The sequence below is a fragment of the Nannobrachium achirus genome, assembly GCF_963921795.1.
Source record: "Nannobrachium achirus genome assembly, chromosome: 6".
NCBI lineage: Eukaryota > Metazoa > Chordata > Actinopteri > Myctophiformes > Myctophidae > Nannobrachium > Nannobrachium achirus.
The window spans coordinates 48,576,913-48,594,770 of record NC_137815.1 but is presented as its reverse complement, the minus strand read 5'-3'; the positions used below and the strand labels follow the sequence as shown (position 1 = coordinate 48,594,770).

The window sequence follows — 17,858 nt, the reverse complement described above, 5'->3', positions numbered from 1 at the left end:
CTGCAGCACATAGTCTTGTAAAAATAAAAACGACTAATAATGCATTATAAATAATGTATGTGTGAGTTGTCCAAATGTGCTTGTGGTTTTGCATGTAGCATTGTGAACGGTATATGCTGGTATACTGGAGGCCTCTGTCATTTGCTATTTGTATAATGTATAAGCTTTGCCCTATGACTGTTTCCATTCATGGCATTGCAAAGTGGTCACAACAAGTAGCACATGTTAATTGGCTGATATAATATGAGCTCTTGGTTGGACATTGTTAGCAGACATGGGCAGCAGTGACAGTGTGTGCATAATGAGAGCGTGCATGGGGGGACAGCGTGTATTAGCATGCTCTGGTGAACGCCAGGTTCTCACCATTTTGTGGATGGATGAAAAAACACAGCGAAACCTTCCACCTGCTTGCTGACTGTCAACATGGAAACGCTGCCACCCCTCATCTGTCCACAGAACACACACATACCCCCCCCCCCCCCCCCCTTCTATGTCTCTCTGTCCATGCCAGAGATGGATCCCCTTGCTTTAGCCTAATTGTAGTGATCAAACTTGTGGCGGGTTGACACGGAGTGGCGGCTTGACAAACGCAATCATCCGGATGGCCGGGGTTGAAGTGGCCGTGGTTGGCAGCTGCCCCGGCTCCTCAGCTGGGGCCCGGGCGCCCAGCCCCCCCGGGGTCAACCAGCCACCAGTCACCACTGGCTGGACTGGCCTGGACTGAGGGATTGGTGGATGTGGTGATGAACGGGGTATGGAGGAAGAGGGCATTTGGTTCTGGAAGGAGGTGTACGGGGAGGGCTGTGGGGAGGTCAAGGGCAAGATGGGGGAGTTGGCATTGGGGTATGCATGCATGTAATCACAGGCGAGAGGACAAGGGACGAGTTGAGGTGGCAGCGAATTCTCCAAAATGGTTTTGAGGAACACGTTTTGGAGCCCTTCCAAATGACTTGCTCTGCATTATGTATTGTAATGCCGAGGGGCCCTGAGGTGGATTAGCCACGGACACCACAGTCTGTCCCCCCTGATGGTCCCAGTGGCTGAAGGGGAGCGGAGGCTGAAGGGGCACCAGACCTCACTTAACTCTCTGCCTGCATTAAACAACAACAAGCCCTCAGACACCTGGTTCCCAAGCCCGCCAACTCTCTCAGTCTCAGCAGGGTTTTACCACTCGACCAAAGTCCCTTCTTCACCCTAATGGCAGATACATTAAGGAGCCATATGATTATGCAATGTAGCCTGGCTATTGAGAGCCCACTGAGAGCCCTGTCAGATAATTGGCTGATCCCAAAGCCCAGTAAATGGTTAACTGTCGTATCCAATTGATTGGATAATGTGTAATTGCATGTTGCATTTCAGTCAATCATAGGCGCTGTTCTAGTGCGGGTGGAAAAGAGGGAGGGGAAATATTAAAGAGTGGAAATATTTTTGCCATGCAGCAATCTGCTTTCTATTTGTTTTTGGTTTTGATCTATAATTATTTTTTGAATAAATGGTGTACACAATATGAATCAACTAATATGTTTACATAATCATCACACATTTTGTTGCTTTATCTTAATGTGACTTCTCAGAATACATTAAGATTTGAGTAAGGTTTTATTATTGCCTGTTGTATGGCTTGTCTATACGTCTAAATGTCTATGTCTACAAGTCTGTCTGATAAAGTGGTATTCCCCTCATTTGTCCTTTGATCATGGCATGTCATCTCTACTTAAGTGCCTTGGCTACCAGCTCTTTGTCTGCCTACGTGACTGTTGTCCCACCATGTCAGATTAAATTGAATGTTTCATGTTGTACACTAAAAGGAAGGAACATTGGCCTTAAGGGAGCCTCGCACCACTTGCCGTCAACTGCACAGGTTTCAAGTATAGCGTTTCCTATCAAATTGTCATTGGTTTCCTCGTGTCAATATAATGATATGCCTCAATGCACTTTACATGGCACCCCACCGTCCTCCCAAAGAACAGGTTTTGGAGTTCTAGTAGTATTATGCTTGAATTGAAAAGGCTTATTGGTCTAGTGTGAAAATTGTCAAGCCTGATTTGAATATACCTAAGCTATCGGACAAATACCCTGTGGGGTTGTTTGTGCTTGGTGAATTGCACTCAAATCACTGTAGGCCTATTGATCTAGCTTCTGTGGATGTCTTTTTTTATTCTTGCCTGGTAAAACAGTGTGTAGCGTTTATTGATAGATAGATTAAATGGGAAACTGTGAGGGTGTGTGTGAATTTTGTGTCTGCCTGTCACTTGCGCCTTTTGTTGATATTGATTCTTCCCTTGGCAAGAATCTGTTGACTGCACCTGCAAATGCTGCCTGAATCAGTGTACAATCTCCACACAAAACATTTAAATCAGACCTTTAAATAGATGATCCCAAAAGGTTCTTAAAATCACCAATTCCTTTTTGGCAATGAAATTACTTTATATTAGTTCTCTCTTCGCTCATCTATTAGTGCAGTGGTTCCCAAACATTTTAGCTCAAGACCCAAAAGAGAAATTTGAGTTTTGCCTGGGATCCAAACTAGTGAAAACAGCAGATCTACAAGCTCACAACTCATCACGTTGTGCCAAGTGTGGGCTTGTAGATCGGTTATTTTCACTACACCTTAATCATTTGTTTTCTAATTTATGGCATTTCTTGGATGAAATTACTTTTTGGGGAGTGTGTTTTGAAAATGTTTTGAATAAAAAGAATTAGGAAACAACAAAAAAAAACAAAGGGATCCATGAAAATGTGTCCGCGACCCACTGTTTGGGAACCAGTGTATTAGTGAACCAGATTTGTAAGTTTGCAGGAGTTCATTCTAAGGGGGTCTTTTAATTGTGTGAACTCACAGAGCGCTACAGCAGAAGTGGACATTTCCCAGCGGGGCCAAGTCAGGTCAAAGGGATTAGCAGGGCCACCGGACATCCCCAAATTAACTGATCCTGGCCAACAATGAAGCGCTGCTTTAATTCCACTAGAACAGGACTCAATGCAGCTCAGGCTGCGAAGGAGAAAATCACCCATTTGTTTGCAACTGGACCGTGTAAATTTGCTGGTTAAATTGATATTGAATTGATGTGTTCATGACTTGCTCATGTTATTAGCTGTTCAAAGTGTTGACTTTTTTTATGGTTTGGTTTGACCACATTGATGATGGATCCAAAGCACTGAGTTTTGGAGGGCAGTGTCTCCTATCTGGTTGAAGACGAAGGCTATAAGAGAGAGAGAAGGTGATGAGCGGACAGAGGGGGTTTCTTGGGGCTGCGTGGCCCCCGAGCAGTTCTAGGACGAGCATGCAGGCAATGCAGAGCGATGGATGGATGGATGGACAGACAGGTTGTGAATAGAGGTCAGAGTGGAGACTGACAACAGCTCGGTGATGAGAGCTCTCTCCCTGCTCGGTTCCCACCAGAAGCAGCAGCAGCACCCAACACACCTCCCAGTCACAAAGCACCTTCTCCCAGTCCAATGTGCCCTTGAGATGCCAAGGCGCATACAAGGAAGAGGGGTCCACAAGCATGCACTAGCTCTCTCTCTCTGTGTGAGTGTGTGTGTGTGTGTGTGTGTGTGTGTGTGCGCGCGCGTGCGTGTGTGAATCTAGAGACATTAGATTAACATTATACAGAGTTTGGATTATTAGGCTTCAATTTGAATCTCCACATATAGCCCATAGTATAGACCTACCCTTCGAGGATTTGGTAACAAACATAGCATGTCAACGTTTCCATAGTTGACGGTCTGACATTCTTCATCACATTTTTTTATTTATCATTCCAGGTTTTTGTGTTGTTTTTTTAGCCAAAGTTTCAGCTCATAATTACATATTTAAGACAATACAGGTCCAATAAGCGGCCTGCGCGTGCCTCCAACCGCGAAATAAATCTCTTGCCAAATCGATGGTGCAGCCACTGCCAGCCAGGGCAGGCAGGCTTTAATTGGAATTTCATGTGTGCTAAACCGTCGGGGGGAAAACTTGAGGCAGCTAACATTTGGTAGATTTAATTGGTCCTTTTCTCTCCTGCTCTGCACTTATGAAACGCCGAAGCAAACCCCCCCTTAATCTCTGCCATTTATAATCAATGGAATTGGCCACACAAAAGTACTCTTCTTCTTTTCTTCCTGTCTCCGCCGAGACCCTTTTGTGGTCCGTCAATGCCTCAATCTTGGGTGATCCTGGTGGCGGAGATGTACTCGATTGTTGACAGATGATTAACGGCGCCCTTGTCCCCGCATGTAGGCCTAATCTCTCCTCCGCTGCGTCACGTGTGCGCGGCAGTTAATGAGCTCCGTTGTCAATTAACGTGTTTCTAGAAACGAGGCCAGTTGCTCAGACGTCTGAAAGGCAAAGTGCAGAGAAAAGGGCAACCTGGCCTGCCTTTAGCTTGTTTACTGCAGGGCCAACATTCTTTATAAGGCTGCTTGCTGCACAAGGACACTCGAGGAGGCGCGCAGACCGGGCCTCGTGTGTTGTAGTCAGATGAGTTTCACCACAAACATGTGTTTCTGTTAAGTCCATTGGTTCTCAAAGTGGGGTCCGGAGACCCCCAGGGGTCCTTGAGGGAATTCCAAGGGGTCCCCAGCTAAATGATAGTTAGGAACCCAATCCAATGTGTCCATTGGGTATAGCCTAATGGGTAGCCATCTGTGTTATATTTCACAATATAAATTGGGGTCTCAGAGATAAAAATATCATTAAATGGGGGTCCGTAGACTAATGCTGGATGTCACTGTCAGACTGGGGGTCTAAAATGGTTGAGAATCACTGCTAGAGCCTAAACATTTCTAATGGGGGTTGGCATAATATCTTTTCAAATGGGGGTCAGTGAGCTAATAAGTGTGAATATTTGGGGGTCCTCGACATGAAAAAGTTTGAGAACCACCGTGTTAAACTCTCTTCTCTCTTCCAGCCCCCCCCCCCCCCCCCATTCCCAATAGTCAGAGGAATAAATGCCACTTAAATATTTTCAAATCAACCTCATGGTGGCGCTATAACTGGCCAATTCGTGTTTTTACCTATAACTCCACTGATCAGTGTACAACTTTGTATGTGCACTCCCTAGAGGCCAAGGAAAAACCTTTGCCCTGCTTTTTTCATATCTGCCTTTTAAAGCGCCACCAGGAGGCTGACTTATGTAAAATACATTTTTTCCTATTATTCCTTGTGATTTTCTCTAAAAATCATGCAAATCACTACACAGTATCTCTATAGTCATGAGATCTAGACAGATCTGTCAGATATTTCATGTTCCATCCTAATGGGCTAACACTGGCTTCCAAAGTTTGCAGGATTGGTCCATTTTGAACAAAATCACTTAAATCATGAACGCAGCTTGTGATTACAGAGAAATTCTGCACGCACATTCCCAGGAACAAATGCCACTCTTTTTACATTGACCTGTTATAGCGCCACCAACAGGTCAACTTTTTCCAAACACATTTTTGGAACAAAACAAGTCATGCATGCAGGGCCACATTGCCGTTAAAGGCCAAAGAAGACGTGGCACCCTTTTTTCACATTTAGCGCCACCAGGACCTGACCTGGTGGAGACCTGTGCTCGGAAGAGCACTGCTTCTAGTTTTGGATCTGAATTATTTGGACAGACATGTGATGATGCAGTTTATAGGCCTAACATTTGTGTCAAAATATATATGCATGTATTCATGTATGCATGAATTATTTAGGCATATTTAGGTATTTGTGTAATAGGATATAGCCTAACCTCGCCTACCAGGCTTTCTCCCGGGAGAGAGCCTGGTGTTCGTTCACAACAGACCGTTTGGTTTCCGCCTAAAGCGCGGAAACCACTAGAAGAAGCGGTGTCGCTTTGATTTGGTTCCCTCCGTTTGTTTCCCCAATCCCTTTTAAAATGCTGGAGTAGCCTACGTAGTCTTGCCAGTCGCTACGAGTTGGATTAAAAGATGCACATACCAAACGAATTTTTCGAAAGCAAAACTACGCCTCATCAAGGTGTTTATTAGGTCGGCCCTAAAAGTATGTCCTTGGGTGCAGGGGAATATTTTGGGTTAAAACTGAATCCGGTTGATAGTTCCGGCCAAAGTGTAGTCCGTCTAGGACTACAACATGACGTAAAGTGGTTTCCGCTCCCGACCGGATCAAACCCCGTAAAGTGAAGTGATCCCAGACTAATATAGCCTAACATGTATTATATATTAGATAGCCTATTATTACATGAGATATTACTAGTACCGTATTTAATATCACATCATGATCATATAGTGAAAAACAGTTGGAAACATTGAAATAGTTGTGTAATCAGTTTATGTGCCATTCCATTCTAAACAACAGAATTGAGTGTATAGGCCTATATATTCCTTGCAACTTGCCCCCATTTGAATAGTGTGCTTTAATGATATTGTTAGGATAAATTATGATACATAATTATGTTATTGGTGTATGAGTCTCATATGACCATATAAAGGCATAATATGAACTGAACGTACAGTATATAAGAGACCACATTTTGGTCGCATACTGTAGGTTCAGGCAAACTGATTAAAGGTCATAATAACTTTGAATGCCCTGAATATAATCATGTTTTGATATACTGTATAAGTCACGAGTGGTGGAAAATTACCAAGCACTACGTGTCCCTTTCTTCCTGTTACTTCCTTGTTATGATATGGGAACAAATGAATAAGTTCCACGCTTCTTACTGTCATAAACTGTATGTCTTTATATACATGTTTTCCTCCATCTTGGAGGAGAGAGAGAATTCTCGACCTGACCGCTATGGTTGGGGAGAGAGATTAGAACGCTACCACCAGGATGGCAGCCCACTGCTCTGTCTACCTTGTCTGTCTCTCTTCAATACAGCAATATAAGAAATATAGTCCTTTGGCTCTTTGTCTTATTTTCTCTATGGATTTAGAGATCCATAATTTATTATTAAGTGGTCCTTCTAGAGTGGAAAAGCTGCGGTGCGTTTGACCAGCCAGCGGGGATTTGAGACCGGTACTGTACGGTCCCTCTCTCACCAGGGCTGGTCAAAGCGCTCCGACACGCTTTAAAATTACCAGCCAGATTTTATCTCTACATTGCTGTATTTTCAGACAAAGGAATTTTATTTGACAACAGTGTTATGAGTTTTCGATTAATGTGGAACCGCGTGGACCCCCAGGAGCAGCGGACCGTGTTGGACCGTCTTCCTTGAGGTTGGATACTCCCCCGGTCCTGGGCTGCATCTGGGATTTCCACGCTCGGCAAATTCCTAAGATGATTAAGATAAGTACATATTTACTTAGTCCCCGTAACGTGTCGTGTCTTTGAATTTTGAATTAACGATGTTAATGTAATGATAATTAATTAAATATGAATGATGTTCTCCCTCCGTCTGGAGGAGTCCGATAGCTCCTAATAATGTTTTGGTTTGACACGCGTCGTAAATTAACCCTTATCTATAGATACCGAATGGTCGTAACTCTTTGTTTCATCTTACAAAGTTTCAGGGAGGTGTACACAATCCCTATTCTATTTTAAACTATTTCTCTGGTTTGCTCTCGCTCTCTCGTTGTGATGAGGAAGCAGAGACAAATATTTCCATACTTTAACTTTTTTCGGTACAGTCGTTTTTGTCCACAAGTTGTTGTTCAACTTGTTCTTTTGTCAGTTTGTTTGGACCCTATGAATGGTCATTATTTGTTTGGCTTATAACCTAGGGCAAGTACTTCTAGTCGGCCTGAATTTAACGAGTACTTCTAGTCAGTTGCGGTTATAGCTTTTTACTGTTATGTCTGGACCATATGAATGGTCAGTATTTGTCAGTTTGTTACTGTTATGTTCACTGTACCGATAATACTGTGTTTATTTAGGTCTCTCACTTTCATGGCTTGGCCCAGCCATTGGAAATTGAGAAACAAATATTTTTATCTTTGACTATGTTACTGACCATTTCTGTCTTCTGTAATGAATAATATTAAGTACTTTTAAGACATTTTAAAATGTCTCTGAGAAATTAAAGTTAAGATTTAAGATTAAGAATAACTAACTAAAATTATTGATGCCTAAATTCATTTAAACTGTTGTAACGTTAAGTTTTAAAATCCTCCAGAGGATTCTGGCTGTGTATTATACTATAATTTCATTTATTTGATGACTTTTCTGTGAGAATGAATTTACCGTACTGTATGTGTGTGCGAGCAGAAGATTTGCGTGTGGGTGCTGCTTCAGTAAACCCCCCCCTCTCTGACTCCCATCTCTGTGAGCATGAGTGCGTGTGCGTGCGTGCGTGCACTTGTGTGTGTGTTCCAATACTGTATGTGTGAGTGCGGGCATGCGCCTGTGTGTGCGTAAATGTCGCTTTAACCCCTTATCTGTTCCACTCCCTCTCCATCACTCTTGTGTGAGTGTGTGCGTGAGCGTGCATGTGACTATGATTCATGCCTGTTTGAGGTGTGTGCGTATGTGTGCCTGTGTGCCTGGGAGACATCTGCAGCCTTCAAGGTCAGATGGTCTGTGTGAGAGAGAATTGTGTTGGGAACAAGTGTCTCTGTCTCTTCCATTTTCAACAACATTCTGACTGTTTACTGTCTATGGTATTTTGTTTAAGTTCTATCCTGTCTTGTTATGAATACATTTTAGAAAAACTCCATTACCCATAAAGCTCTGTTGGGAACGTCATGTCCCAGGTTACCATAACAACCAAATTAGACCCCATTGTGGAGAAGGACACAAGGTCGCTTCTCGGCCCTGAGGCGTATTACTTATCACTGACTCCCCTGTGCCCAAGCTGCTACTGTACTGTACTGTAGTGTATGATTTAAAGCTCATTTCATTGATTTAAATAATTTAAATTATTTTATTTAACTTTTACAACTTGTTGTAAAAAAGGGGGGAGTCTATAGTCTAAGGTTTAATATATTTTAATTTTGATTTGATTTTAATTTATTTAATTTGGTTTTTCATTGATTTAAGATTTATTTGAAACTTAATTTGAAATGTTTCTGTTACATGGGCTGACGGTGACGGAGAGAGGACTGCAGTGTGGGGAAGGAGGAGAATCGGGTCATCATCGAAAACCACCTGACTGATGGGGTGCAGACGAACCACGACCTGAGGCCCGGCCAGAGCAGTGCATGCCAAATCAACCGCAGCGGCACGATGTAAAAATCGTGCCTTGTCGGTGAGAATTCTGTTGCACTGTTGTTGATGCCATGTGTAGTACAAACACTATCATGATGAACTAAATTGTTTTGAAACAGTAAACTGGCCAAGTCCTTCGTCCCCCCTAGGAATCACCTGAGAAGACGACCGAGACCCAGAAGAACCAACCCCACATCAACTGCATCCTGCGTCCTCCTCCCTCACGTCTCTACAATGCCCCACCACGTCATCATCATCATCATCATCATCATCATCATCACCGTCCATCATCATCATCATCATCATCATCATCATCATCACCGATCATCATCATCACCCTCATCATCGTCATCCGATCAATGGTCATCCGATCAACTCATATTTTCTTTTTTCATTTTTCATTCTTTATTCTTTATTTTTATCTGTTTATTCAATTTTTATTCTGTCTTCATTCATCTGTAAAAAACGATGAATGATGTGTCACATTTCTTTAAACTTTAAGGATTTATTACATTTCCCTTTAAAAAAAATATTACAGTCCTTTTCGAAATTTGAATTTATAAATATTATTAAAGTCTTCATAATATTATTATTATTATTACCCTGATAAAATGTTTAATATGGAGGTCATATGAACCTCATACAAAAATTAAAAGGATAGATTGTTAGGATAAATTATGATACATAATTATGTTATTGGTGTATGAGTCTCATATGACCATATAAAGGCATAATATGAACTGAACGTACAGTATATAAGAGACCACATTTTGGTCGCATACTGTAGGTTCAGGCAAACTGATTAAAGGTCATAATAACTTTGAATGCCCTGAATATAATCATGTTTTGATATACTGTATAAGTCACGAGTGGTGGAAAATTACCAAGCACTACGTGTCCCTTTCTTCCTGTTACTTCCTTGTTATGATATGGGAACGAATGAATAAGTTCCACGCTTCTTACTGTCATAAACTGTATGTCTTTATATACATGTTTTCCTCCATCTTGGAGGAGAGAGAGAATTCTCGACCTGACCGCTATGGTTGGGGAGAGAGATTAGAACGCTACCACCAGGATGGCAGCCCACTGCTCTGTCTACCTTGTCTGTCTCTCTTCAATACAGCAATATAAGAAATATAGTCCTTTGGCTCTTTGTCTTATTTTCTCTATGGATTTAGAGATCCATAATTTATTATTAGATATATATGATATATTTTACTTTTGATATATTTTACTTACTTTTGTAAAAGTATCAATACTGCAATATAGGCTATATAGCCTATAAAAGTGTTGGCATCAAAATGTAGGCCTAAGTGCATGTACAAAACAGCAGATCTACAAGCTCACAAATAGCCACTGTATAACATAGGGCTAAAGTTTTAATAGAATGTATATCTGCAAAGTAACTAGTAACTATAAGTTTTCAAATAAATGTGATGGAGTAAAAGTCTACAATATTTGAATTGTGCCTTGTAACTCGCCCCCATTTGAATAGTGTGTTTTATAATGAAACAGCCTAACAGGTGAGCGGTTCATTTGTCCAAGGCTAATATCAGCTCCACTGCGGTTTCCCAACGGGTTGGCGCGGCGGCTAATTACTAAACTGCCGCGTAATGGAGAGAGCGACATTTGGGAGCACGCGTCCGTCTCTCATCAGAATGTGTGTAAGGATAATATTGTTCCAGGAGAGCCGTGCACAGAATCCGTTCAGGTTGATTAAAAGCAGACAGATGAGGAGAGTGCTCCATTTATCTCTCATTGTGATGAACACGACTTGATGCGCCTGCAGGCTCCCTCCTTCAGGGCGTTTAGCTGATTAATGTAATTCGCTTTCAAGAGTCCATGTTACCTCTGATCATTTGTCCCATTTACACACACAAGTCAAGTGTAATGTTGCATTAGTGGGATCGTGTCTGTCAATAAGTGCCGAAGAAGCAAAGGCGGTGTCTGCATATAACGGGACTGGACAGCTTGCTTTAACCTATTTTATAAAATAAACATAGAGCGGTCTATATATAGGCTATAGAACGCGCTGTTTCCCAAACAGTTGGTCGGGGCCCATTTGTGGGTCGTGGTCTCGCGGACAATTTTTTATGGGTCACGAGTAAAATGTAAAAACTACATCTACATTTTTCAAAAATAATTTCACGGATAGGCTACAAAAAATAATAATAAGCTAATATTGGATGCATTTTACTCCCCCAGAATTACATGGATTTTGCAGCAAGGCTATACATTACAAGATTACATAAATGGAGAAAAACTGGTAAAATGACCACGTGCACCATCTTGTGGTGTATACATATTAATCTGCATGAATTAATATTTCAAAGCCATATATAGCCTACAACCCACACCTCTTCTTAAGTTATAAAGCCATGCTGAAATGTTATAGTGGAGTATCTCTCTCTCTCTCTCTCTCTCTCTCATCTCTCTCTCTCTCTCTCTCTCTCTCTCTCTCTCTCTCATAATAAGTTATACAATTAATACATTATATATTCAGATTTTCCCTTTTATTTGCAAAAAGAATATTCAGAAAATCGAAACAGTTCACATTCAGCATTTAGGTATATACATATAACTTAGATATTTATCAATTTCTGAGAAATGCAAATGTAATGTTTCACATTGATTAAATAACATTTTATTTATCCTATTATTTACAATTTCATTTTCACACATCACGGAATAAGATATATAATGTTATATTAGTCTTGTCTAAGGGCAGTACAAATATACATTTTAATAGAGATAGTCTATTAAAATACATATTGTTTATATGATGGCAGGTGGAAACAGGGCCGGTTTCCATAATAAGCTCATGCGTTTTTATTTTTTAAATAGTTCCCCATTTTGACGATGTGATGATGATGACGACGACCACGTGCAGGAAACAAAATAACAACGTGGGCTCAACTTTTGAGTTCTCTGCATGGGGGGTCCGCGGACCCTGCAGCAGCCTGCAGTGCGGAGCTGTTGCTGTCGTGCAGCTTCCTGATGTGCTTTTTCAGGTCAAAGTTCCTGCAGAAGCCTTTGCCGCAGATGCCGCAGGTGAAGGGCTTCTTGTCGTTGTGCGTGTGCATGTGGAAGGTGAGGTTGTAGACCTGATGGAAGGCCTTGTTACAGATGGAGCACTTGTACTGCTTCTCCCCGCTGTGCGTCAGCTTGTGGTTCTTGTAGTTCCCTGGAACAGAGAACAACCAATGGCTGAGTTAAGAAAGGAAGAGGAAAAGAAAAGAGAAGAAAAGAAAAGAGGCACTCGACCAGTGGCGTCAGTTCAGAAAAAGCTACGGTATATGGCAACATGACTGGTGTCTTGCACGCGCGCCAGTCATGTTGCCATAACTTAGCAACAGGCATGATACGTTCATTTTAAGAAGTACTTTTTCCCCGTTTCATACGGTTTATTGGGCTGGATATGGCAGCCTGGAACAGTTGTTCAAGTGCAGCTAAACTTGGCAAGTAAACGTGCCACAATTAACAATAATGAATTGCACCTGTGCAGCTGACCTGCGGAACCTGGGAATATACCATTTTGGCAAGATGGGGAGAATACAAGAGTGGAGAATATAATTATAATACCTTGTTAAAGTGACCATTTTGTTAAATTTTGCATTTGTAGTTATTTTACTGTAATTTAACAACATAATAATCAGCACAGATAGACAAGGAGACATTCATGGATTTATATTTAAAAGTAACTTTTATTTTCCCCCTTGGACCCAGGGTATGGCAGCTGCATAACTGCCATACCCAATTGACGCCCCTGCACTCGACCATGATAATTTGACTGAGATATTTGCACGTGTGACTCGCCTCAAGGCAACCACACTTGCAATTTCCAATAGCATCTTTCTATTTATTTTTATTTAGAATTAGATATTTCTAGTATCACATAGTGGGAAAAACAGCCACGTTGGAAACTTGAAATAGTTATGTGCCAGGCATAATTCATTCTAAACAATATCTCACATATAGTGTAGGCCTACATATATGCCTATATTGTAACTTGCCCCCATTTGAATAGTGTGCTATTCAACAGTGGTGGAAAAGGTAGGCTACTCACATATTTTACTTAACTAAAAGTGGGCTATCAATAGGCCTACTGCAATATAGAAATACTTGTTTATAAGTCAAGTCTGGAATTCAAAATGCACTTGAGTAAAAGTATGAACGTGGAAAAAAAACAAAAAAAAGGCACTCAACCATGATAATTTGACTGAAGGTCCAAAGAACAAACGCAACAAAACTATATGAGCATCGAGTACTATAGGCCCTGCCTGGTTAATAATGGCACATGAAAGAGGCCCCTGTGTTTCGACGCGAGGTCACTAGTTCACTGTTAAGTTATATTCAACAATTGTCCCCCCCACCAGCCTTCATTAATCGGGAGTTATCCACATCGAAGTCAAGAAGTTGTCAAACTTTGTCAAAATCAAACGCGACAACAAGTAAAAAACTGATTTTCAAGTCCGGCTAAGGTCTGCTAACTGACCCGTGGCAAATCCCACAGTCTTGTAGGCAGAGTTTAGTGAGTGTAAAGTGACATGTCCCATTTCCATTGATCGCTTCAAGCTCATGAGTGGGCCTCCCTATACGACCCTGCTAAAAGAGAGCAACAGAGCATGCTTTTTTCTTTTTTGTGTGTGTGACAGTGACACGGATAACATACAATAACATATGCTGTTGTAATTAATACAGTAGCCTATATACAGTATATTAAACTGTGATACAAAGACCTCTGCATGTCGAGTTTATTTTGTGTATAGCCTATATACGCTGAGGTTGACCTTAATGTCCAAACATCACAAAAAAACATTTGTTTATTAAAAAAAGAAAGGGAGATTGGCCTTGAATTAATGTCCAATATTGTTTATAAAAATTGTGTTTTATATATATATATATATATATATATATATATATATATATATATATATATATATATATATATATATATACATTAAAATAAGTCATCCCCCATCCATGCCAACTAAGTGGTGTAGCATGGAGCCAAAGCCTATTTTGCACATGCATATATGGTGTCTGTAGGGTACAATTCACAATTTCAGCCTTCAATTCAATCAAAACACAAGGCTTCAATGAAACGTAATTTACAAAAAAAAAAAAAAATGAATTACCTTTCTGGTGGAAACCTTTCCCACAGAATTCACAGATGAACGGTTTATAGCCAGCATGAATCCGTATGTGAGTATTCAGCGTAGAACTTCTGTTGAAAGCCTTCCCACACTGGTTGCATTTATGAGGTTTTTCCTGGTACAACGAAATAAGACATTATATAAATATATATCGTATATATAGGCTATGCCTAATAACGTATAATAAGCATACATAACAATGCATAATGCTTAATACCACATACATAACACAAAGTATAATGACATAAAGTTTGATTACCTGTGTGTGGATAATTTTGTGTCTGCAAAGCGTGCTCGCCTGGCGGAATCCTTTCCCACACACTTTGCACACGAAGGGCCTCGCTCCAGTGTGCACCGGCATGTGTCGTGTCAGATTATAATGGGCATTGAACACCTGCAGAGCGGGCAAAATTATGTAGATTATATTGAGGAATCCTTGTGTCCCGCATTTTCAAAGCATTTTCAAAGCATTTGCATGGTTCTTAATATTTCCAAACGTGCAGCAGCCCATCATTATTTCGTTTCGAGTGGACCCACACAATCTAAATAAGTTATTGCATTTTCTCGTTATTGATGATAACGGTTGGGTCAATTTATTTCAACTAAGAATTAAAAGCCATTTTATTAAAACTGTCAATACATTTGCACATTTTCGGAATTCATTGTCTTCTTTCTTTTCTTTTTTCTTTTTTTTTTTACACAGAAACATTTTCCTACATAATTGCTTAACGACTCAAGCACAGAATAATCAGCTAAATGATTATCGGGCCTATTATTGTTTTGCATACCTTTCCACACACTTCACATGTAAAGTGTTTGGGCTTTCCGTCTTGGGCAGCGGTGTTGAGTTTGTTATGAGCCTTGACGCCGAGGCTTTTCTCCGAGCTCAGGCTGTGGTGGTGGTTCTCCTTGACTATCTGGTCCAGCTGCCCGGGCAGGTGCTCCTTGTGCGGGTACTGAGGCGTGGGGAACTTGTCTCCTCCCGGCGCGGCCCCGCCGCTCTGCAGCTTGGCGTTCTCCAGCAGCAAAAGTTTATGGTGCGCCGCCAGTGACGCCTGCGCCTGCGAAGTGGCCAACGCCGAGGAGAACAACTGTCCGGTCAGCAACTCCGACTGCTGGTAGGCAGAGTCCAGGTAGTTGAGATAGTACAGGGAGCCTCCGGTACCGGGCATCGCCATGGCCTGGTGGATGACCTGCGGTTTGATCACCCGGCTTCCCGGCAACAGATGATGCTTCAAGGCCGCGTCCGCTTTGCCACACATCCCGCATGAGTTCACTTTGCACGCCACCGCCGCGGCGGCCGAAGAGCCGCAAAAAGTCCCCCTGAAATTAGCCTTCCAGAGCTCCGAGTAGTTCATGAGCGCCTTGGCCTGGAGGTCGTAGCCGAACGGCTGCAGCGGGATCATGCAGGGGAGAGGCGAGCAGAGACCCAGCAACTTCTCCGCTCCTGATCGCCGCTCCTCCGCCGCCGCGCCTCCCCTCGGCTCCGAGGTCTTGGACATGATCCGGTCTATGGAGAAGGCCAGGGTCTTTGGAGCCGCCGCGGACGGCCCGTTCCTGCCGCCGCCGTCCAGTCGCGGGCAAGACATCACCTTTTCCAGAGGAAGAGAACTGGCCATTTTTCTGTATGAACTTGGTGTGAGCAGCAGCACCGCAGCAGCCAAGAAGCACCCAGCCAGCCAGCCTCCTCAGCTGCAAGAAAAACACAAGGAACAGACATCAGTTTAATAAGCACCTTGCTATCACAGTGTCACGCAATTTGCATTCAAATGACCATCCCCCCGCAACAATAGCATCCAGGGGGTACCAGATTAATGCTCATTAACTAGTACACACAAAATTAACAGGACATTTCAGAGCTCGTTAGGAAGGAAGGATGGGAGAGGAGGGAGGGAGAAAGAAAAGGACAAAAGCATTCTCAGATAATGTGGATTGGAAATGTTTACAGCCAGAGAGTCAGCCAGTGTTGAAGTTTACCTTTTAGCAGCGACAGATGGATTGGAAGATGCAGCAGCGTTGACTGTTCGCTGTCACATTTTGGTAGCGACCGCCCTCATCAGTGCTAGATCACTGTCTCCTCCTGACATCAGAGGACTCAAAACTCTTCAACTGGGTGACAAGGACATCATCATCATCACAGAGTTCCCATGCGTGCGCGCACGCTCCTGTTGGTCCTTATATACGAACACGGGGGTGGTGGTGATGTGATGTGAGCATTATAGCTAGTGCAAAAATCAGATGGCCACAAATAAATACCGTAAATAGAGGATTTATTTTAATCGGATGCACCATATAGGCTATATTGTAGACTACAATTGACATATAGGCTGCGTAATATTGTAATTATTATTATTAGTAGTAATAGTATTAGTATTAGTATTATTAATATTTATATTATTATGCTTTTATTTATTTATCCTCCATTTTTACACTTTTAGCTGCTTTTGAGGGTTTCAAATTGGTCTCTTCGTTTAGCATTTTGTGTGCTTTCTTTTTCTTTTCTTTTCCCCCCCACTGGTGGTTTTGCTTGGCTCACACAATAATGATCATGGGCCTTTTGCTTTTGACAAGTCTCTTTTTATTTTATTTTTATTGAAAGTTCCTAATCCTCGGAGATGGGATAGCTTTTCCATGCTGGCTTATACTTACTATTTGTATAATCGAGAGCGTCCAATTTCCACCTGTTTAAGAGCAGATTGCGAGAGCAGAACCTCCCTTGGATCCTATTAAACGTTGGTCCTCCTTCGCCTATTCACAAGAACCAATTTTCCAGGGCGATTCAAGGCTCGGCTCAGCGCAGAAAAAACAAGCTCTTTCACTTTTAGCCACTAAAGCACTGCGTGAACCTGGTTTTGTGTTTTTCTGAAATAGAAGGACGGATTAAAGGGGTAAAAAGAAAAGACTTAGCCTGGCCAGAGGTATAGGCTCTGCCGACAAATGAAAAGAAGCCCCTCTTTAAATAGCATAAAGGTTCGCTGGAATCCACAGTTTTGTGTGCTTGCTACAATGACCAGTCCACCCTCTCGACTAGTTTTCACAAGGACGGTGTTGATTCATGTGTTTGCACCGCTTTGCGGGCGATTTAGTAACTGAAACCAAACAAATTATAAGGAAAATAAAATGGTCCAATGAAGGGAACTTATACCGTATCGACGTATTTGTCTTAAAATGTCTAAAGGAATGTAAACTAAATATAGTGTAGAGCAGGCCTATACATGCAAGTGGAATGAAACATTCATGTCTTGTGCGTGCATGCGAGAATGCGAGAATGATGCTCATGCATGGTGTTGGTGGTATAGGCCTATCTGATGAATTGTGTCAAATATAGGCCTATATAAACTATTCTGTATTCTATTCTACATTCTACTGCTACTATGCCTATTAGGCCTATAGGCCTATGCCATTTTATTGTAAAAGGTAGGCTATAGCTGTCTGTAGGTATATAGGCCTACCTGTAGGCCTACACGTGCTATATGCAGGATTAAATGCTCGTTGTTCTAATGCCACACATCATGAGAGTACTCTAATTTGAGTGTATTCAGGCACAATTATTGGCTCATCTACACAATAAACATTGATCTATTGCTGTAACCTCGGCCCCTGCATTCAGC

At 41.9% G+C, this 17,858-nt stretch overlaps 1 protein-coding gene across 1 annotated transcript; it reads right to left on the bottom strand.

Annotated features, from left to right (window-relative positions):
* Nucleotides 1-12,003: 12,003 nt before the first annotated feature.
* fezf2 (FEZ family zinc finger 2) lies at nt 12,004-15,890 on the bottom strand (the record flags this gene model as incomplete). The annotated part of the gene is made up of 4 exons (XM_080728262.1): nt 15,036-15,890; nt 14,507-14,641; nt 14,230-14,362; nt 12,004-12,275 (listed from the first exon to the last, which is right to left on the bottom strand). The coding sequence occupies exons 1-4, from the start codon at nt 15,864-15,866 to the stop codon at nt 12,004-12,006; spliced, it is 1,371 nt and encodes a 456-aa protein (XP_080584388.1). The 5' UTR covers nt 15,867-15,890.
* Between the last annotated feature and the right edge of the window lie 1,968 nt (nt 15,891-17,858).